Consider the following 22,096-nt stretch of genomic DNA (forward strand, 5'->3'; position numbering starts at 1 on the left):
CAGGCTAATCTGGGACGACACTTTACGCACATGTATCATGCCCAGTTTTATCAGAACAAGACACTTATAATCGCGAGCGGATGTCAGAAGACCAGGTAGTGTTTTCACAGAACAGATGACGCACCATCCACATGACTTGGATGCGAACCGCCTCTCGTCATAGTTTGTTGGCCCCAATGTATCTGAAAGTTTGAATTGATCAACGCATGGCTGGTTTGAAAACTGAAAAATCTGCAGCTATTATGAACTACCGTAGATATTAGCCATGTAACGGATTAGTTTTGTGCATACTAATTCTAGCGTATATATTAGATATGTATTCCATACTTTTAATAATGTTCATGTAAAAGTTTAAAGATCGTTGTTAATATGTGCTTGTATTTCGTTTCTTAATCATTATGGAGGTATAAACAACAATTAGTACACATTAAATAATATGTGGACAATATCAACAACACGCTGCTATTTTAATTGTATGTGTAAGCAAAGCTTACGTGTGCCAATCAACACCACTTCGGTACTGAATATCGCGTAAATTTGTTCAACGCATCGTGTCCACGATGCACATATTGCACAATGCAGAAGTCTTTCCTGCACAAACCAACATGCAAATACCTAGCATGCAATTTACGAACAAGAATGTTGCATTTGTACAAATGAATGATACCATTAAGCCGAATGTAAAATGACATTTGTGATCAGGCACAATTTGTCATAAAGAATGAAAAGGTGTCTCCATACATATTGAAAGTACCATCAAGAATCATGAAACAGTCATAAAGAAGGATGCTATTTTTACCAACATACCGTTCCATATTTAACCCGTTAAATACTGTGCACACAAACTAAAATCTACACAAGTAAAATTATCATGCAATTTACATGTACATAGTTGAAGCCATGGTTTGCTTAATTAAATGTCTGAACCGAACGTTCATAAAGGTGACTCTCTTCAAGCATTTTCAACAGTATTCCATTAAACCCAAGTACATGACGTAATTGATATCCAAACAAATACAAATAACAACAAGCACAATACATGTACATGTATATCAATCAATGAGAATCAAAGTATCAAACAGTTGGTCTGTTGTTTTACACAACTTTGAAAAACAAGGACTAAAGCCGGTTTCTGTCTTTCTCATGCATATGCCATCTGCATGACCAGCTGTTCCTTATTGTTGTCGCTCTCCACAGAAGCGTACGCAGTCTCACTTTTCGGTAACCTATGGCCGGGAAGTCCGGTTCCCCAAATAAAATTGATCAAATGACTCTTGTACTCCTCCGGGTACATCTTGAAGGAAGTGACATGCGGGGCGCGCTCCCAACAGGCGGTCGCCGCCCTGATACCCCGCCCGCGCCATGTGTGCGCTAAAGCCTCGATGTGTACCGGGTTTACGACGGGGTCGTTTTGCGAATACAGGAAGAGCGCTGGTGTTTTCAGTTCGTTCCGGTGTACGTTTTCCGACGAATTGATATACTGTTTCGTGACCGGTCTGAATTTCTCCATATACCACTCCAACATCTTTTCAATACGCTGCACCCTCTTTGGGTCACCGGTCATCGCCCTAGCAACGCCGTTCGGAATCCCGTAAAAGTCGACCGGACTATCAAATATCTTCCCGAACAACCGCTTGTCGAAGTCTTGATAGCGCTCGCTGAAGTGATTGAGGCTTGTGAGAAGCTCGCCGTACATGTATCCGCCGACGGAGAGGGCGTGGCACAGCAGCGGCTGCTCCCGACGTTGGCCTTCGTAACAGAGGTCAAGGACGTGCTGCATGAGACTCTGTACGGTCTTGGGCCGGAGGAGCTGGGAGAGAGTTACCTTGAACGGGAAATGATGCGCATAGAATGTCCATGGGTTAAATACCATAAATTGAACAAAGTATAAGAAATGAAATCATAGTGTTATGAATACTGGAATTTAAGAAAGCATAGAAGTGTTCACTTACAAAGACCCATTCCGCTGTCCATATCCCCCCCCCCCCCCCCCCCCCCTAAAAAAGGCAGTTGTGATAAAGTGAATTATTAGAATTTTACGACCTTTCAGACAGAAATCGTTATCAAGATAGTCAATCATATTCTAAGAGAAAGCACATCTGGTGTTGTCCACTCACATTTATCTGGATCTAGCTAGGAAAAAGGGCTTCTTACCAATTGATGCACATGTTTAGCAATTTTCCGAATGAATAACGAGTACACCGGATGTTATGATATGTATAAACATGTATTCAAATGTAATTGAATCAGAAATGTTATGCTTTGTCCAAAATTGAAATGACAATATACAATTATACTATTTTATAGTAAGCGTATATAAAAAGAACAAGGAAAACCGAAAAGCCACACCTCATTTTGACAAAGCTTAAATAATTATACAAAATGTGACACAATACATACCCGCACTGTCATCACATCGAAGCCGTGTTCAGTGTAGAAGTCGCTGAATTTCTTCAAGTGGGAGGGTTTTGCGAAAAGCCAGCCTAACAACAACAAAAGGGGGCGGGGTCCTCCCACCTGATCGTCCCCATGGTGGACGTGGTGCGCTAAAGTAACGTTCTTGTTGACAGAGACGTGGATGCGGCCTGCAGAGCCAGAGGTGGAGTGTTGACCCGGATGGGTGGGTCTATGGCTCCGTCGATGGCCTTGGTGGGGTTGCTGGTGAAGGTTGGGGTCGAGGTGGGTGTGTTTGTTTGTGAGATATGTCGTGGTACTACTGAAGTGCCGCAAACCCTTGATTAGCAGGTCCTGAAGTCACGAATATGAATTAAAAATATAAAGATATAAAGCCATTACATTCATTAGTTGTTGGTATTTAATCGGGTTAACCCTAGGCTCGTTTTCGTTTTTAACAACCCAATCAAGCTACGGTAAGTCTTTAAAATAAAGTAGAGACATACTTACATTTAAAACGGCGCGACATTCAAAACAGATAATAACACCATGAAACATAAAACATTGCAAGACTCAAAATTAAATTAAAGCCAGTTGTCCAGTTGGACTACTGCCTTAACATTTCGCTTGTCTTAACCAAAATGTTAATTGACCAGACCTCTTGAGTTTGTTCGGGGCTAATGCTCTGCGAGGATGAAATTTTTGAACACATGAAATGTTTATATCTTTACTTGTTTATTGTAATTTTACGGTTTTTGGATGTTAGGGAATGGCGAGTCGTTTATGTAAAATAAAGCACAATAAATCTATAACGACTGCGAAAAATACAAACTAGGACACTATGTCACAATAATATGCAATGTAATAGTTATGAAATAAAAGAAATAGTTTACCTGAGAAAATATATGATTGTCCCAAAAATATTTAATATGTCAACCTGATTCTGAGATTTTCATGCATGCATGTGAATCGAGAGCCAGTGAAAGACAGCGCTAATGTTAGTAAATCATGCATGAGGTTGCTTCCCTTTGACTTGTGCACTCTATTTAAATTTATATTGAAAACCTGCGGTTAAAATAAACAAGTGTTCCGGTCGGAGACATATGCCCCCCCCCCCCCCAAAAAAAAAAAACAACAACAAAAAATCTTGACCTTGACCTTTGATCTAGTGACCTGAAAATCAATAGGGGTGATCTGCCAGTCATGATCAATGACCTATGAAGTTTCGTGGTCATAGGCCTAAGCGTTCTTGAGTTATCATCCGGAAACCTATATGGTGGACGGACCGACAGACGGACCGACAGACCGACCGAAATGTGCTAAACAATATACCCCCTCTTCTTCGAAGGGGGGCATAATAAATAGTCCGGATTTAATGCGAATATTTACCCTATGACAGTTCTAATAAAGTAAATGTTGACGACGCATGAAAAACGACGGACCAAACGGCGACCATAGGTCAACATCAGCACATCGCGATGCTCAGATGAGTTAGGAAAACAAATGGCATGTTATAAATAATAATCAAATGGAATCGAAAAAACAATTAGGCTCAGGTAACGCCGTTCATCCATAATTTCGCAAAAGCGTTTATTATTGACATGGTTTTAAAACTAGCCAGAAATTTTCAAAGCCTGCTTGATGTGGTGGTAATGAGCTATTTTTTGCTTCTACAGGTCCCGGGTTCGAAGTTCTCGACGTGCCAACTTTTTATATTATTGATTTCCTTCTATAATAATTAGTTTGAACTATATCAAAAACACAGTCATTTATGCGCATTCATTCACTGAATACAACATATATGAAAAATCAATGTTCATGAAAACGGGTGATGAATTGTTCCTAAACAATTTATCATTTTGTTGCGAATCATTAACTCATAATATTTTTATAATAAACACTATTAAATGTTTGTCTTAAAATTTTAGGTGTGAAGGCTAAGCCATTATTGTTTGGAATAAGAATAAGATTGGAAGAATATTATGCTTGATCTGTTATATACAATTAAAGAAAGAGACAAAAGCTGTCTCTATCGGAAGACATATGCCCCGAAAAACGTTTTTTTCGAAACCTTAACGCAGATTTCGAAACCTAAACGCGGACCCTTAGTTCAAGGTCAAGGTCAAAGAGTTACAAAAATTTGCATATGGAAAGACCTTGTCCATACACTAATTCATACCAAATATGAAGGTTTCATTTGAAGCGAAATAGAAGTTATTCGCATTTTTCGAAACCTAAACGCAAGTGTGACGGACAGACGGACGGACAGTGCGATACTATATGCCCTCCTTCGGGGGCATTATAAAGAAATCCTAATCAGGGCTCGAACCACTGACCCCTGGTGTAAGTCTATCGCTTAAACCACTCGGCCATCCATGCTCATACAATATGTGATGTATTTTATACTTTATGTTAGCAATTCTAGTAATATCACACAATATAACGACAACAACAGAACTCTCCAAATTAGTCAATCTTTCCAATCTTTAAATTGTTAAAAGATGCATATAATGGAAATTATAGAGCATGATAAATGTTCAGTACTACTGTTTTCTCAAAACTATCATATCTTCAACGAAAATTTGCGACTCCAAAACATTTTTTATTTTATCAATTTTCTAAAACATGAAAATAACCCTTAATTAATAAAAGCCAGCCAGGGTCTTACAAACAGCCTACGCGCGATACTCACATGGCATGATTTGTTTACGTACGTACTCGCCATAAGCAAATTATTGCTAACCATTTGCATTTTACTTCTCATCGGAAACCATTTATGTTTGCGTAACTGTTTGCGGTAAAAAGGTGTGATGATGATGCCCGACATTTCATGTTAATTGAAGTTGACACGGGAGGGCACTTCTCCGCCCAATGAATTATTGTGAGGGGGCAGATCTCCGCCTTCTTAATTCTTACAGGGGGGGGGGGCAGTTCTCCGCCCCTAAAGATTTTATGGGGGGGCAGTTCTACGCCCATAAAGATTTGATGGGAGGGCACCTCTCCGCCCCCTTTAAAATAAGGGGGCATTTCTCAGGGGGGGTGGGGCAGTTTTACGGAGGGGCGCCTCTCCGGATACCTTTGTTTAATAGTACCATTTTATTTAAAATATCAAAAATAAGGACAGACGAGGGGCTAAATGTATATTACTGTAAGATAATATTTAGCTGAAATAATTCGCGTTCAGAATAAATCTGAAAGAGTCTGCCAAAGCAAAAATCATCAAAAGACTCTAAGGCGGCAATTTATGTTGACTAGATAATATTACATAGGCTGTTTCAGCATATGTGTACTTGTATATCGAGGTTTACAGGTAATGTTAGTTATTTGCAAGTACTTAATTCGCTTCAAAACATTAGGCCTATATAGTGTAACCTAAACACATCATACGAGTCGATAGACAGTTAAAGAAAGACAACTCATTAAGACAAATGTTATCCTATTCAGGAAAACGCCGGTCATTCCATACAATCATGAAGTTAAATATAAATAAATAAATATTTAGCTTGTACCTTTGTTTGTGCGTGATGACCTATAATACTCCGAATCGAAACCATGATCAGTGTTGAATGAAATACCAAATCCTATTGTATGGCCACTATGGGGTGATATTGTTGCAGAGATGCAGAAGTCACGTGATCAATACAGTCCTCTTTATCGGACATAGATGGTGACGTCACTAGGTTATAGTCAGTACGACCGGTGTGTACGCAATGTCGGACATATTAGATTGCGGACAAATTTTACACGCGCAACGATTCTTGAGGAAGGTTATTTATCGATTAACTTAGAGCTTACAACATTACAGTATGATCTATGACTTTGCATGCATATGGATGCAACAAATTATAACTTGACTATTATTCGCATACTTTCGAAGTTGGTGTGTATTTGCGTTTAAAATGACATTTCACCACAACTTGTAATAAAACGGTAACCAAATGTTTCCATTCAACAAAAAGGGCACACACTTTATTATTAAACATGTGATATTTATAGAACGATCCTGCCCTTGGCATAAACTGAACGTGCCTTGTAACTATCTCCGCGCGGAGTTGTCGTTCCATGCTTACAAACTTTTACTAACAATCTCAATGTGGAAGCAATAACTTTAAATTAAGTGTGTATGCACGATTTTTATATGTGTTGAATTGAAATATATTGATAAAAAATGTTACAAGAACACAAAATAGGCAAGAAAAATTATACATCAAAGAAGAATTTCATACAATGCAGCAAAGACAAATTTAGCGTCCCGAGCCGATTGTTACGAAGATATTTCGTACATATTTTCCTGCGATAGCCGAAGCATTCGGGAAGCGAACAACGACAACTGGGGAAGCGGACAACGACAACGAGCGAGGCCTGGTATAGACCCTGGGTTATGGTTAGGGTAAGGGTTAGGGGTCGGGTTAAGGTTAGGGTTAAGGCTAACCGTAACCCTAACCCGATTCCTAACCCTTACCCTAACCTTCTAACCCCCCCCCCCCCCCTACATGCGCATTACAGTACCAGGCGTATGAGTAGATATCGCTGCAGGAAATAATCAAAGCGCTGAAGGCACTGCAGTTGTTCGCTCTTTGAACGTATTCAATATTCCTTACAGTCACCGAACATGAAGTTCGACTTTTGAACACCAATGTAATTTACTTTTAATAGTCTTCAGTGGTGAGATTTTGAAAAAAGGGAAAATTCCATTGATTAACAATCTCTCATAATGTGATGCAAGATTCTTACACAATCCACTTATGATTACAAAGATGAAAACAGAAATTCAACGTATATCTAAGTTGGCGCTTATGAAAAGTCTGTAAGTCTAACAAAGAATGAACCGCACCATAATTCTTATAATAAATGTATTGGTATTAACGAGCTTTGTATTAAATTCTCGATTGAACGAAAGTAAAAATATTTAAATTTTTAGCCTGAAATTAAATACTTCATTTAATTCGTTTACATTTATTTTTATTCATTTTCATGTATTGACATTAACGCGTAACTCCTCTACTCCACCGTCACCAATATTTTTATGAACGTACCCTGTCGGACCGTATTTGGTACAAAAACGAATATGTACAAGTTTGTACCATATTCGGCCGAATATGGTACAACTGTCTAATTGTACCATATACGTATCTGCAGTTTTGGGGTAAAATGCCTGACCGAATATGGTACAAACTTGTACCATATTCGGATGAAAAATGTACCACATTCGTTCCGAATATGATACACACTCATCATCGTAATCATCATCATCATCGTTATCTCATCATCATCATCATCATCATCATCATCGTTATCTCATCATCATCATCATCATCATCATCATCATCATCATCATCATCATCATCACATCAATTATCAACACCCCAATGATCATCATCGTTGTTATCTTTACCAACACCACCATCATCATCACCATCAAAACCAACATCATCATATCCATTATCATGATCGTAATGGTGATCACAAAAGTTTTTTTTGTGATGATAATGACAGCGATGTTTTCGGTCGATAATGAGGATGTTGTGATGATGATGACGACGATGAGAATATCATCATCATCATCGGCCAATAAACATCGCCATCATCATCATCACAAATATTTTGTTATCATCATCATCATTATCATCATCGTCGGCCGATAAACATCGCCGTCATCATCATCTAAAAACTTATCATCATCATTATAACCATCATCATCGTCCGATAAACATCGCTGTCATCATCATCCCAAAACGTTTGTTATCATCATCATCATCATCATTATCATCATCATCATCATCATCATCATCACCACAATCATCAAACCCCAATCATCATAACCACTGTCATCATCATCACCACCACCATCATCATCACAATTTTTTTACCATCATCATCATCACAAATGTTTTGTCATCATCATAATCACATATTCATTTTACATTTTGTATTTTATAATTTGTTTCATTCAAGAGATTCAACAAACTTGTACTTTTTTCATTTATTGGTATACTGACAGGATTTTTCAAAGTAATATTGAAGAACATAGAACAGCATTTAAATTTTAATCCAACTGTAGCATTTTGACAAGACATAATATACATATATACATTCATTTTAGTAGCAGCCAAAATATCCCAAATGTGCTTCGTAAAAAGTTACCAGTAAATGAGCAAATGACAACAAATTTCCGGTAGAAGAACATAATCATCAATCACAAAAATAACATAACAGGTTTCCAAACACCGATATACATGTATATTTCACCTGTAATGTCTGTACATGACATCTATGATATCATACCAACCGATTCCACTAACACGCAAACGCAGCCATGCGTTTGCCCATTTTGGCCCCTTGATGATTTCTTTTATTGCCGAAATAAGACCGCTGTTTCTGCCCGCTCTTGTTAATAGGAAACGAACGCTAACAGGATTTCTGTTACTAGTATCTAGTCCAATATCCGGCCGAATGTAAATTCTAGGTGTTTGCAAACTCATTGACCTTATTAAATCTCTAAAGGGTTTGCCGACCTTCGCCAACACAAACTGGATTGACGGGTTTGATTGTATGCAGAACTTAAAAATTTCAACTTGAATGTGAAGTGGTAACATCAGAAATGGAAAAGTCGTTCGCTTCTGTGCCCTCCTATTGTTTATCATATCTTGAAGCTCTTTCAGGGCTGAACACAAAGAGACGTCACCGTTGTCGCCAGAGTCACCGTTGTCGCCGGAGTCACCGTTGTCGCCAGACGCAGCGTTGTCGCCGGAGTCACCGTTGTCGCCGGAGTCACCGTTGTCGCTGGAGTCACCGTTGTCGCCGGAGTCACCGTTGTCGCAAGAGTCACCGTTGTCGCCAGACGCAGCGTTGTCGCCAGATGCAGTGTTGTCGCCAGACGCAGCGTTGTCGCCGGAGTCACCGTTGTCGCCAGACGCAGCGTTGTCGCCGGAGTCACCGTTGTCGCCGGAGTCACCGTTGTCGCTGGAGTCACCGTTGTCGCCGGAGTCACCGTTGTCGCAAGAGTCACCGTTGTCGCCAGACGCAGCGTTGTCGCCAGATGCAGTGTTGTCGCCAGACGCAGCGGTGTCGCCGGAGTCACCGTTGTCGCCAGAGTCACCGTTGTCGCTGGAGTCACCGTTGTCGCCGGAGTCACCGTTGTCGCAAGAGTCACCGTTGTCGCCAGACGCAGCGTTGTCGCCAGATGCAGTGTTGTCGCCAGACGCAGCGGTGTCGCCGGAGTCACCGTTGTCGCCAGAGTCACCGTTGTCGCCAGACGCAGCGTTGTCGCCTGACGCAGCGTTGTCGCCAGACGCAGCGCTGTCGCCAGAGTCACCGTTGTCATACGACTGTTCTAAGCGTGATATTATGTCCTTGTACACGCGTTGATTGATACGGATACTAACGTAATGCATGCCAAATCCTTCTGGGAAATACCCCAATGCAATTGTTCCAACATCACCATCGAACTTTCCATCTGCTGACACAATTGATGAGTGTTCTAGTCCTCGGGTAGAAACTACCAGGCACTGCAAATTATATTCTCTCATAAGTGCAATGAGCGTGAGGTTGTCGCCGTATGTCCCATTCTTAGACATATTCTTAACGTATTCATCAAATGTTTCATCATAGACAAAAGTTTCATAGAAATATCTGTTTTCTACAATGTGATGGACTGCTTCCTTACGTAAAGCATCTACGTCTTTGTATATACCAATTTTACCAAGTTGATGCGATATAGCAGCAAATTGACAATTTCCATCCGGATTTGGGTCCATGGCAATATTCACCCCATCCAACAACTGCAGATTTTCATGGTGTGTTAAAACATGATAGTACTTAGTTCTGTGATTTTGTTTCTCTGAGCGGTTCTGTTTTAATGAATGTTTTTTAATTTTTTGTTGTTTCTCTAACGCAACAGTTAGGCTAGTCATGTTTTCGACCCCAACCGATTTGCTTACGAATCCAAGTTCGGGTTTGTTCGGTACTTGAAATGACACGATATAAACACCATTTCGTTTTACTTTTTCTACCTTGCCTTCGATAACATATCTTTTGGTTGGCACCCTGGATTTTCGAAAGGGATAGCGAATTAATACTGTCTCTCCTACTTTGTACTTGCTTGGGGAAGTTGCGTTTTTCAACAGCGACCTGTAAGCCTTTTTATTTGCTCGCCGTATGGTTTTCTTTATTTCACGAGAACTATGACGTTCTTTGGTAAAAACATGACTTCTTCCGTAGTAGGCTTCAAAGGGCGTGAGACCCCCAAGAACTCGTTTGAAACTTGTGTTTATGGCATAGGCTAAATCTTGAAGCCCTTCGACCCAGTTAAATCCACGTTTACTTTTTGTTGCAAATAGAATCTTGGCCTTTATAACACTGTTTGACCTTTCACACTTGCCCTGTGATTGAGGATGATACGGCCTACTATTGATCATTTTGATGTTGTACTTGTTCAACAAAAGTTTCATACTAGGGCCTTTAAATTCCAGTCCGTTGTCACATTGGATGATGTCAGGGGCAAGGTTAACCATCAACACGTCCTCTAATGCCTTTGCAACTTCACGCGAACTCTTCGTTTTCAGGGGTTTTGGCATAACGTACCTAGAATAAACGTCCACGACTTGTAGAATATAACTGTATGTGGACCCCTTGTAGCTAACACTTTGATTTTTCATGTTAATTATGTCAATCTGCCATCTTTTGCCTGGTTCCTCTTCTGTAATTGTCTTTGGCTTTGGCTTGTTTGTAAATCTCGGATACTTCTCATGGTAATACTTGCTATTGTACAGTATTTCAAGGATAGCTTGTTCCGAGAACCCCGTGTAATTTACTTTCAGTTTGTTGTAAATAACCCTTGCTCCACATCCTTTGTTTTCCATGAACATCTTCTCAACAAATCTAGGAAGATCTTCTTTCACAAGGACTTGCTTTCCGCCACACAATAAAGAACCCCGGTCACCAAGCTCGAAGTCCTTACGTTTTCTAATCATAGCCAAACAATTATTCTCTTCAGGTGTCCGTTTCTTCACAGGGACATCGAACGATCCGTTTAAACATCTGACAATAATGTCGTACTTCGACCTGGGCAAGCACCCTAATTGCTTCCTTTTTCTCCTAATTGCTTCCTTCATCTGAAATAATATAATAAGTTATTATACATTTATACTTCATTAGTTAATAGAGCTTGTATTGAACACCGCGTGTCGAAAACGAATGTCTCACGACATGAGCTGAGCTAAAATCACTCGTCTGATAGCTCCGCTAAAATTTACAATCCGAACTTCCGGGCAATATGCGCAATGAAAGTAGCAAGTACTTCATGTAAAGTTTCATTGAAATCCAACCGAATTCAAATTCAGGGGAAAAATAGCGGGCAAACTTATGGCGGTCAACGGACAAACGGTCTGTAGAAACCAATGCTACGTGGATGGAAGGGATATAAAGAAGGGGCCCTGGGGGCCTAGGTCGCTCACCAGAAGTCACGACTAGGCAGGGTTCGAAGGTCAAAGACCTATAAACTCCATAAAATTTAAAATGTTCAAATCTACAGATTACAGGAGCTCGATCTGATTTTGGTGGAAAATACACTTTCGAAAAAATGACTGTAGCTTAAATATTTTAGCAGTTTAGGAGTTACGCACCCGGAAGGAATGCCACGGACAATTGGATAGACGGACGGACAACTGCAAATGCACTCTGAGGCGGGGGGGGGGGCATAAAACATAAAAATCAATGCATGTTAAAACATCAATGCATATTAAGACAACTGAAAATTAAAATTATGTACAGTACTTACTGTCAAGAATTCTTTTGAAGTTTGAAGAAAGTTTGGATTTCAATTCTTTCTAGTCGAAAATCAGAACTTTTCTTGCCGACCGCCAAGTCAAATATGGTTACTGACTTCTGAGTAAGACTCGTGTGCAAAATTCCCGCCTTTTTAAAGCGGCACGTTATCAAAGAAAAAATCGGAAACTTCAAAGCTTTGTCGGCTTCTCAGCAATATGACGTCGGAACGACAAATCAACTTTACAAAGTAATGTTTAGGAATACAGTCACACCTGTCTAAAGCAGCCAGTCAAACATCCTTATTTTTGGAGAGATATATTCATTTAAAAGAGCTCAAAATCTCTTAAATCGGATTTTGGTGAAAATACACTTTCGAAAAAAAAAGTTTTAAAAATTTGAAAATTGCTATTAATGATCTCCACGAAAGTATCTGGCCCGCCCGGGAATCGAACCCAGGCCGCCTGCGTGCCAAGCTGACGCGCAACCGACTGAGCTAGCCGGCGAAACAGTTACACAACCAGCAAAATCCATGTAAAGTGTGGTTAGGTTAGCTGTTTCTGTTACTGCTAGTTACGACGACGACGACGACGACGACGACGACGATGATGATGATGATGATGATGATGATGATGATGATGATGATGATACTTTTGTCACTTCCAATATTAGGTTAATACAATGTATTTGAGTTTGAAAAAAAGTTTACACATCGGCAGACTATTTCATTTATTAAGAAATACATAATTTATGTACCATATACGTAGGCCATTTTCATTTTTATGAGTTTTTTTGGTATGTACCAAATACGTTTTGGCGAGCATAGAAAAACTTATTCCAACCGAATATGGTACAATGTTTGTACCATATTCGGTCGAAAATTGTACCATCTTCGGTCCGAGTATGGTACATTTGTACCATATTCGGCCGAATATGGTACAAATGTACCATATTCGTTTTTGTACCAAATACGGTCCGACATACCCTCTACTGTAATGTTAATTATTAAATTCATGTATTTTTTCTATAGTTTCAATGGATCAATACTTTTTCATCGTGTGCATTTATTCGACACCTTTATGTGCAATGGTAGACAATTTAACGACAGATCATGTCTGGTTGCCCTTAAAACGACAATTTTACTCTGCAAAGGGAGTGATGAAAACTAAAGATCTTCTTCCAGCTCCACGCGCACTCCGCTCCTTGTATGGCCTATAGACGCCACGGGCTGTGGACTCGAACCGCAGAACGGTTTCCTCAGCACATTGAGCGTACTGGGTACCGCCGACCTTCGACACTTCCATTATCTTCATAGGCCATCACCTCGAAATCCTGGCCTGTATCTCTGCCACGCTCGTCCTCTACGCTGCCAGTTCCTCTGTGCCCGTCCCTCTTCCGGCGATGTAGTGAAACTGTTTTTTTTCCTACTGACAATTACCATTCCGCTAAGCGATCCTCCCAAAATTCTGTTATTCAGCGAAGTCAGCAGGAGTAGACGTCCGGGTCGAGGGATGACGGTACTCGCTTGATTAACAGAGTCGCCCTTCGGAGTCTGCAAGAAAATCTTCTGCGAGCGACTCTCCCCCCGATCGCGACTCTCTCCCGATCGCGACATGCATTCCCCAGCTGCTGACCGAGCTCTCTTAAACTAATGAATACTATATAATGTATAGAGTTACCTTGATTTTTTGTACAATCGCAATTTTCTTTTACATGTTCAACTTTAATCGCGAGCTGACAGATTCAATGCCATTGACGATTTGGCCGATCGGAAACGCTAAAATATTTTATCGTGACTTTGAAATAGAGTTAGAAAAATACGCTTTAAATAATTTAATTAAACACAAATATTGTGATTGATTTGTGTCACTTGTTTGTCGCATATTCACCGCTAAAATTGGTGTTATTAATCGCACGTGTTTCAAACCACACGTAAATGTATGTAAATAAAAGTTATAATACGGGAGATCACATCAATTGTGTACTCAATTTGCTTAAAATGAGTTAATTTTTTTTCACCATCGACATATATGGTATTGAAATATTTGATAAGCATGCAGTTGTCTTTCAACATGCAATGTTTTCGACACATTCATATCATACTTTTTCTAGCCGATTCATGCGAAAATAGGTCTAACTGCACGTTGACTAGCGAAGCTAAAGCCCTGTCTGCGCAGTTGCGCAAGGTTTCGTGGTCTCATTATGTATATCCTGACATACTGCAGGATGCGCAGGCAGGACCATAGCTACGCTAGCCGCATATGGCATAAGACCCATTGGCATGACGCGGATCTAAAAACATATCTTTGTTTCGTATAAATGGAACATCTTTGCACAATACTGTTCGATAGGAAATTGAAGTCAAACTGTGTTATTTATAGCGCACTGGCAAATTTCGGTAGCGTTTCAGTCTTTCAAAAACGACTTTCATACAGACTGAAGATTATGGCAATTATTTGTGGTTAGATAATGACACGATTTCTGTCTTATCATGACACTTTGTTTGTTCGTAGTTTGTGTGTCTCATCTTTAAAGCAATACTGTGTCATCAACGTTTATCGATAGTCCATTGTGTCCTCCCCGAACGATTTAGTACCGAGTCAAAATGCATAGTTTTATGTAAACATATATCAAACACACAATACTATCGAAAATGGTCAACCCAATCAGTTTTGTTGTTTTCTGTTGAGTTGTAGCGAAAGTTGATAAATAATTTTCGATTGTCACGAATTTCCTCTCCCCCCCCCCCCCCCCCAATTAACTGCGTTTTACTTATCATTATAAAACAATAATGAAATGGAATTAAAATAAAACGTTTTTCTTGAAGTAGTTTTTTTACTTTTCCGTTTTCTTCCGTTTATCTGATAAAGAATCGGCCGATATTAATTAAGTTTGGTAACTAATAACCTCAAACCTCATCTGCCCCCCCCCCCCCCCGCAGTACAAGAGATCAGTCAACAGTCAAGCGCTATCAACTAAGTTACGCAATAAACAAGCGTAACCTTATAGACTAATATTGCGTTACAACTGTTAAACAATCGTAACCTAATACTATTGGCTGTTTTCCCGAATCTATTAATAGCCTCAGATTATGAATTACATGAACTACGTCATTAAGACGCAGCAGATAGTGGACTATTTTAATCATTCATAAACAATCTCTTCCGCGACACGTATAATACAAAAACATGTATATACTAGTAAGCTTTCCGTAGATAGCAACGAACTAACTTAAAATTCTCAGTTACAACTTTATCTGTTCGCTATCGCAAACAACTAAAAATGATCCGTAAAACAAAAATGTGTCTTTGTGTCTTATGAACGAATCTGCACTAAAACTAAATTTAGATTCACATCGTACATGCATGCTGGCGAACTCGACATACAGAATTTTGCGATTGCAGAATTGCACATCTGACTTATATCGCATTGTTCGACACATGTTATTTTTAATTGTTATTTTATTTTATATTGAAATATATGTATAATCAGTTTTTTTTACACATTTTATATAAATTCATAAATATTTGACAAAATCGTGCACACTTTATCACAAAAAAAGTTAAACTTTTGCGGAAAGAGACCCTCATAACTATACATTTTCTTAAAGAGCATTTCAAGCCGAATTGATTTAATCAATAAAAAAAGATAGGTCATGTGATATCTAATAAAGAACTCGACGCGAATAAATGTTTTGCGACCCTCTTTTCCGGTTTCTCTCCAGTTGATGAGGGTTTCCAGTCAACTGTCGAAGTCTCATGTAGTCTCCAACCTTAATGCAAACCAATATATGGGGTTCCCTTTTTAGAGTGTATAGCACAAACATTTGTTATAATGTGGCCTACATGCTGGTTCCAGTCAATCTCTGCGCGGCTGCCATGAATGTAATGTAACCGTCGTACAAGAAGTCGGATTTGTACTAATAAAATTACTGCTTCTTCTGTTCTGTCGAATACATCGCAGTCATCTCCCTCACATCAGGAGATGTGAGAAAACACTTGCATAACATTATAAGTTCTTTGACGCGTATGTTTCCATGCATAAATCACGATAATGACTTTTACATATAACCTTACACTATTGCAGCAATAATCAAACAGGTAAATATATTATAATAGTAAAAAATAAAAGGTTACGTTTTCTTAAAAGTCAGACGAATTCACAAACCGTACATAACTTTCAGGTCTTTAAAGAATCATGTATTATACTTCTATTAACGAGTACACACTAGTTATGCATTTGAGAGGAAAAGCATTGCATCGAAGGAAACCCGAAACATTGTGAGCACTGTAAACCCATTTGAGCAGTGTTCGGTATTTTACCATGAACTTACAATGGGTAAGTTAATTGGAAAAAATAAAAATTTCCAAGTCCAATTTGAAAGAACTGTGTATTAACATTTTTTATTAAAGGTATTGGCCTACATGTAGAAAAATTCCGGACAAATTTTCTTAAAAAATGAGCGAAATGTGGCTCCCTGAAGTAGAAGATCGGGCAAAATGGGCCATGTTTAGGTATTTAGGGGAGAAAAACTGCTTTAATTTGCAAGAAACTACAATAATTTAAGGATTTATACAAACTTACACATCTCTGCCATAACCGCTCAGCAGGGTTTCTCCAGAAAACTATGTCTTGTGGAGAAATTTGCGTTGTTGATGACCATGTTGGGAAAACATGGATACCATCTGGAGGAGACAAGGAAACCTTATATGAGCAGTGACTTCATAATTCTCTTTGGTAACAAAAACCTAATTTCCAGCCAGTTTGTTGCAATTTCTTTGTTTGGTAGAGGCATATAGTAAGTGTATGCTGGCACATATGCATACAAAAGTACTTGTAAATGCCTTATGTATTATCAATTGTAAATTTTCAACATTTTCGAGTATTATTTCCTTTTTCCAACACTTTCTTGGACAATTTTAGGAAGCACTTGACTGCTTTGTCACATGAATAAATTGGTAAAGTACATAGAATGAAGTGTATATCATGATATGGGGGTTGCATGTATAAAATTGAATTAGTCACAGTTTTAAAGTAGGTGGTAGTGATGATCGCAATCCTTACTTTATTGATTCACCTTTTTAAGAGCCTCAAAAAACTTGTCAATACTTTATTACCGAAAACTTTTTTCAACCTGCTGACAACAACCAACTGCCATAGATAGGAGTTGGGTGGTGTAGAGAGGTTTCTGTTGTTTTCAGATGGTTTGAAAACAGGTGTTGAATTGACTAGTTTCTTATACATTATATATTCAATTGACAAAAGTCATGACTTTTGGATACAGATGTCAATGAGTTAAACAGTTGATAGGCACTGTGAGCGAGTTGTATAGGAAAATGGGATACACTAAAGTCAACAATTTATAGATACCCGTTTAAAATTCATTTTTTGAAATGTTGAAATGGGGAGAGGTAGCAAGCCTTGTATTACATGGACTCGTACATAGCATATATCTGATAAGATAAGGGGAGGTAAATAAAAAAAATAGGTAGCCATTTATTAGTGAAATTGTTTGGTGATGACTGTTTGTTGTTGACAGTGACTGTTAGTGGAAGTTTCACTTTATAACAACTTCCTTACAACCAGACTTTCAAGTACATGTTACTAATAAATGCCGATTTACATAATATATTTCAGATGGAGTCACCTACAGATCTAGAGCCGCTGCAAGACCTTTTCGCTGCTGATGCTGAGATGTTTGTAGAAGATGCTGCTTTAAATATCTGAAGTGGACATAGTCTTACCACATTATATATCAGACAACAGATTCAAGTTTTAAATATCTGAAGTGGACATAGTCTTACCACATTATATATCAGACAACAGATTCAAGTTTCTTAAATGATGTTGGATGAAAAGAATATCATAGAATGTATTATTAAGCATTAAAAATACATATGTCTGTATATGCGCCCACATACACTTACTATAGGCCTCTACAAAGCAAAGAAATTGCAACAAAATAGCTGGAAATTAGGTTTTTTTGTCACCAAAAACAATTATTACGTCACTGAATTTATTGTTCACAACTAAATATTAAATAGTATGTATTAACACCGTGTACTGATAACTTGTTGTATGCTGCTGTGTGTTTACCTTGTGACTACCGAGGTATGATTTGCGCTATCTATGTCCGAACCACGTGGTTGTTGTACCATATAATGTAATACATGAACTGTCTTAAATTGTTACACTGATACGTATATAAATATAGCTGCTTGTTCCCGATAATTAGCATCAATCGGTCGGCTGCTATTTCAACTTTAATATTTAATTGTGTAAGACACAATAATGGTTTCAAGCACAGCGGTACTTATTCCCGCGTTACTAGCACTATGTACCGGCCAACTCATCATTCCGCCCCGCCCCCTGGGCTTCGTGTACATGAACGGAAGTAGCAACTCACCGATCCACCTCGACGTCCACATGGGACCGCTGTGCCCCGACAGCGCCGGCGCCTTTCCGGTTCTGCTGCAGGTGGCGCAACACTACGGACCCGCCACCCTTAAACTGACACTTCACATGTTCCCGCTGCCGTACCACCGCCAGTCGTACTTCACTGCGATCGTAAGTGAGTTTTCACTCGTCAGGATTCTAAATCGTAAGTGTTGTTATTTATCTTAAAGTTTCTTACTCGTTATTTTGTCACATATTGTGTATCGTGTGCTCAATATTTTGTTTCTTTTCTGGAATCACAGTCGCATTTCACTGACTCTTATTCGTAGTCGCTATTGATAAGTTGTTCTTTTATTAACCTATTGTCGTATTTCAAGGCAATCACCAGTGTTAGTTGTTAATTTCCTTGAGCACGATTCTTAATTCACTGCGAGAATATGCGCTTTTTTGCTCGTCACAGACGTGATTCAGTGCGAACCTTAATGCTGCCTTGTTACTTTAGTAGATTCCTGGTCGTACCTAAATTCAATTGTGATGATAAAATATTGTATTCCTCGACTCGCAATCGCTCCTCATCGTGATTGTGAGTGCCAGTTTGTTCCTTTCCTCTACCCCCAGTCGTAAGTTTAATTTTTCTTGGGTATTTAGTACGTCGCAATTAATTAACGTCAGCCTTACTTTGAAGCCATAAAACCACACGCAACAAAACAAGCGGGCAGCACTCATTGTTCATTCGGATGGAAAATTCAATGAAAAACTAAATGAATGTGATTTTTTAACATTTTATCCCATGTTTTAGGGCGCCGAAGTCGTCAAGGCTCAGAGAGGCATTGCGCAGACATTTAACTACATCTCCGCTATTTACAACGACCTTGAAAACCTAGGCAACGCCAAAACCTACTTAATGAACGCTAACGATGTCAATAAGTATATCTACGTTTACGATTGCATGGCCTTTTTGAGATTATGAAGGTTTCTTATTGTATGAATCTCTTTATTTTGATACAGTTTAAAAGAATGTATGCCATTAAGATATTGTTAATATAATTCGCATGAGTTTCGAATAACTGTATATGTTATGCGTGTTTTATCGTGTGTATTTATCAATTTTCTTCGTTCACTTAACGAGTCATTTCATTACTTTACATTATCACATTTTATATTTATATAGGCATTAATCGAACAAAATTACAATTGTACTTGTATGAATACGTACCAATATGTTAAGCAGTTTATAAAACGCGGTTATTTGTTTAGAATGCTGACTGAAATCGCTACGTCAAGCGCTGGGGTAAACCCGGTACAGTTTGCAATGGGCTTGAATGATTTCGCCATGGAAACCAACACACGAACGGCCTGGAAATACTCCGCATCAAGTAGGGATTCATGCCAGAAATAATAATACTACGAATATTTTTTCTCTTGCAATATTATCCCCCTTTTTAAAAAGCCTATTATGATAATTATTTTGTGCTGAAAAATAATGGCTTTTTATAAACTGTACAACTCACACTGAGAAACTATTGCATGTGTTGATCAACCAGTAAAATAGTAAGATTAACGACATTCTAACAATTAATCAAACATCTACGCTGATATCGACCTGATATAACGATGCCTGCATTCTATCTCAGATTAGTGCGCCTTTATAACAGGTATGAGGTGCGACATATTTTTCGGAAACAGCTATTAAGTCTTCATTTTAGGTAGAAGTGAGTGATATTCATCAAAGACAAAGATTTTGGTACCAAGATGTAGTTCATTTAATACACAAAAAGCAACACACCCAAAACATAGCCTTAATATTGTATAACAATCTATAACAAAAACATGGCCTTAATATTGTATAACAATCTATAATAATAACAATGCATGCGTATCAAAATTGCAAAGTGTACCGTTATAATGAAATATTCAAGGAGGAGTTGCCAGTACCCCTACCTTTTTTCTGAATGACGTCACAGTAGAGGCTGACCCCGGCTGGACACTTTCTGAATGGCAACAGGTCATCGACCCGCTCCTGAAGCAGGGCGACTTCCGTTCAACAAACGGGGTACGTGATATATAAGTCGCTTTATAATTACCAGCACTTCTTCGGTTATTTCGTACTTAACACATTCATTTAACTTATTTTACTTATTATCTCATAATTTATATATCCGGTTTCCATGTTTCCGACAGTGTTTTTACATGTTCAATTATATTTACACATTTTTTCTACTTTTTACCCTTCCTTGAAAGCAGTGTTATTACTGTTTCTAAATTTTAATAATTGTTCTACCTCTGTCCTCCTGTTTCAACAGCGTTTATTTTTGTTTGTCTTTTCCTGTCCTACTTTTTGCCTTGGTTTACTTATCCTCTTGACAACACTCTTCCATTCTTTCTACTTGAAAATATCAGGCTTGTATTTGTTAATTTTCACGTACAATCCTTCCACGTTTCTAATCTTTCTGATACATAGTGGTAGTTTATTCACCTGGTCTGTCATTGGCAACTGAAATGTTTTAACACCTGTGAGAATACGGTAAACTTTCATATCAGAATCAGAACGGTAAATGGTTTGATATTTCACTTAATGTTCATTTTTATATAAAATAATGAATAATTATGTCATGTTTTTTTCTTTCAGACTTGTCCATCCGGTGAAATAAGTTGTGAATACCTTCCTGGGAAGTTTCAGTGTTGTCTCAAGGGAGAGAACTGTATTCCTAACGTGGGTTGTCGCTGTTTCCGTGGGAACAATTGCTGACTGCAACGGTTATGACATGTAGACAATTGGAAACGAGATGGTCTCTTCAAATGTATTTCTTTTTATTTATGTAAATAAATGAAAAGAAAAATGATATTATTTTTATAAAATCTATTTACGCCTATACAAACGATTACTATAGGTTCATTCGTAGTCAAAGTACGGGTCGTGCAAGAGAAGTAACTTGAGATGATTTTAAGGTAGTGCACCTCCAATGATTTCCCGCGATTTCTTCGAAGGTTGAAGAGCCTACTATTAGGTGCCGTAGCCTAGTGGTTAAGGCGATAGACTTGAAATCTTTTGGGATATTCCCGCGCAGGTTCGAATCCTGCCGACGACGTATACTTTTTTGCGACGCGTTTTATTTATTTTCTAACGTAATTTGATTTAATATGGCATATAAGCTATATTTATTGTTGAATATGTTGCAATTTTTATGCAAATTTTTCAATTATTAAAATTAAAACAACGTTATGGCGAAATTGGGTGATTTACTGTTGAAAATACGAACCATGCATGTTGCATTTTTATTTTTATTTCAAAAAGTAAACGGTAAATCTGTCTAGTTCTTGGTATTTTTGCTGTATATAGTGTTTCTATAAAAACTAAGTTAAAAATATGACTTAAATGATACTATTTTGAATTTTATGACACTTTGTTTTTAACCGACCCAATTTTTACTTGGCTGAAATCACTTACATTTCATGGTGCTCTTCCATAGATAAAAATTTGTAAAAAATAAATGTCTGTAAAAGAATACTTATTTCATCTTGTTTAAACTTTAAACACCTT

The 22,096-nt window shown here is 38.4% G+C and overlaps 2 protein-coding genes and 1 non-coding gene across 3 annotated transcripts; 2 read left to right on the forward strand and 1 right to left on the reverse strand.

The window, feature by feature from the left end:
• Positions 1-361: 361 nt before the first annotated feature.
• Positions 362-6,061, reverse strand: LOC127835120 (transmembrane protein 53-like). The gene is made up of 3 exons (XM_052361430.1): positions 5,904-6,061; positions 2,401-2,748; positions 362-1,825 (listed from the first exon to the last, which is right to left on the reverse strand). Exons 1-3 carry the CDS (start codon positions 5,946-5,948, stop codon positions 1,142-1,144), a joined length of 1,077 nt encoding a protein of 358 aa, XP_052217390.1. The 5' UTR covers positions 5,949-6,061; the 3' UTR covers positions 362-1,141.
• A 12,264-nt stretch (positions 6,062-18,325) lies between these two features.
• On the forward strand, positions 18,326-21,398 carry LOC127835151 (uncharacterized). The gene is made up of 5 exons (XM_052361463.1): positions 18,326-18,726; positions 19,355-19,482; positions 19,813-19,931; positions 20,475-20,608; positions 21,185-21,398. Exons 1-5 carry the CDS (start codon positions 18,451-18,453, stop codon positions 21,302-21,304), a joined length of 777 nt encoding a protein of 258 aa, XP_052217423.1. The 5' UTR covers positions 18,326-18,450; the 3' UTR covers positions 21,305-21,398.
• A 164-nt stretch (positions 21,399-21,562) lies between these two features.
• Trnas-uga (transfer RNA serine (anticodon UGA)) lies at positions 21,563-21,644 on the forward strand. Its single transcript has one exon. It is a non-coding gene; the product is annotated as a tRNA-Ser (tRNA).
• Positions 21,645-22,096: the final 452 nt, after the last annotated feature.

The sequence above is a fragment of the Dreissena polymorpha genome, chromosome 1 (assembly GCF_020536995.1).
Source record: "Dreissena polymorpha isolate Duluth1 chromosome 1, UMN_Dpol_1.0, whole genome shotgun sequence".
Taxonomy (NCBI): Eukaryota; Metazoa; Mollusca; class Bivalvia; order Myida; family Dreissenidae; genus Dreissena; species Dreissena polymorpha.

Coding starts and splice junctions, on each gene's coding strand:
- LOC127835151 (XM_052361463.1), top strand. CDS start 18,451: ATGGTTTCAAGCACAGCGGTACTTATTCCCGCGTTACTAGCACTATGT. Junction 19,483..19,812: donor AACGCTAACGATGTCAATAA/GTATATCTACGT, acceptor TTATTTGTTTAG/AATGCTGACTGAAATCGCTA. Junction 20,609..21,184: donor ACTTCCGTTCAACAAACGGG/GTACGTGATATA, acceptor TTTTTCTTTCAG/ACTTGTCCATCCGGTGAAAT.
- LOC127835120 (XM_052361430.1), bottom strand. CDS start 5,948: ATGGTTTCGATTCGGAGTATTATAGGTCATCACGCACAAACAAAG. Junction 2,749..5,903: donor GTCATCACGCACAAACAAAG/GTACAAGCTAAA, acceptor TCGTGACTTCAG/GACCTGCTAATCAAGGGTTT. Junction 1,826..2,400: donor TCGATGTGATGACAGTGCGG/GTATGTATTGTG, acceptor TTCCCGTTCAAG/GTAACTCTCTCCCAGCTCCT.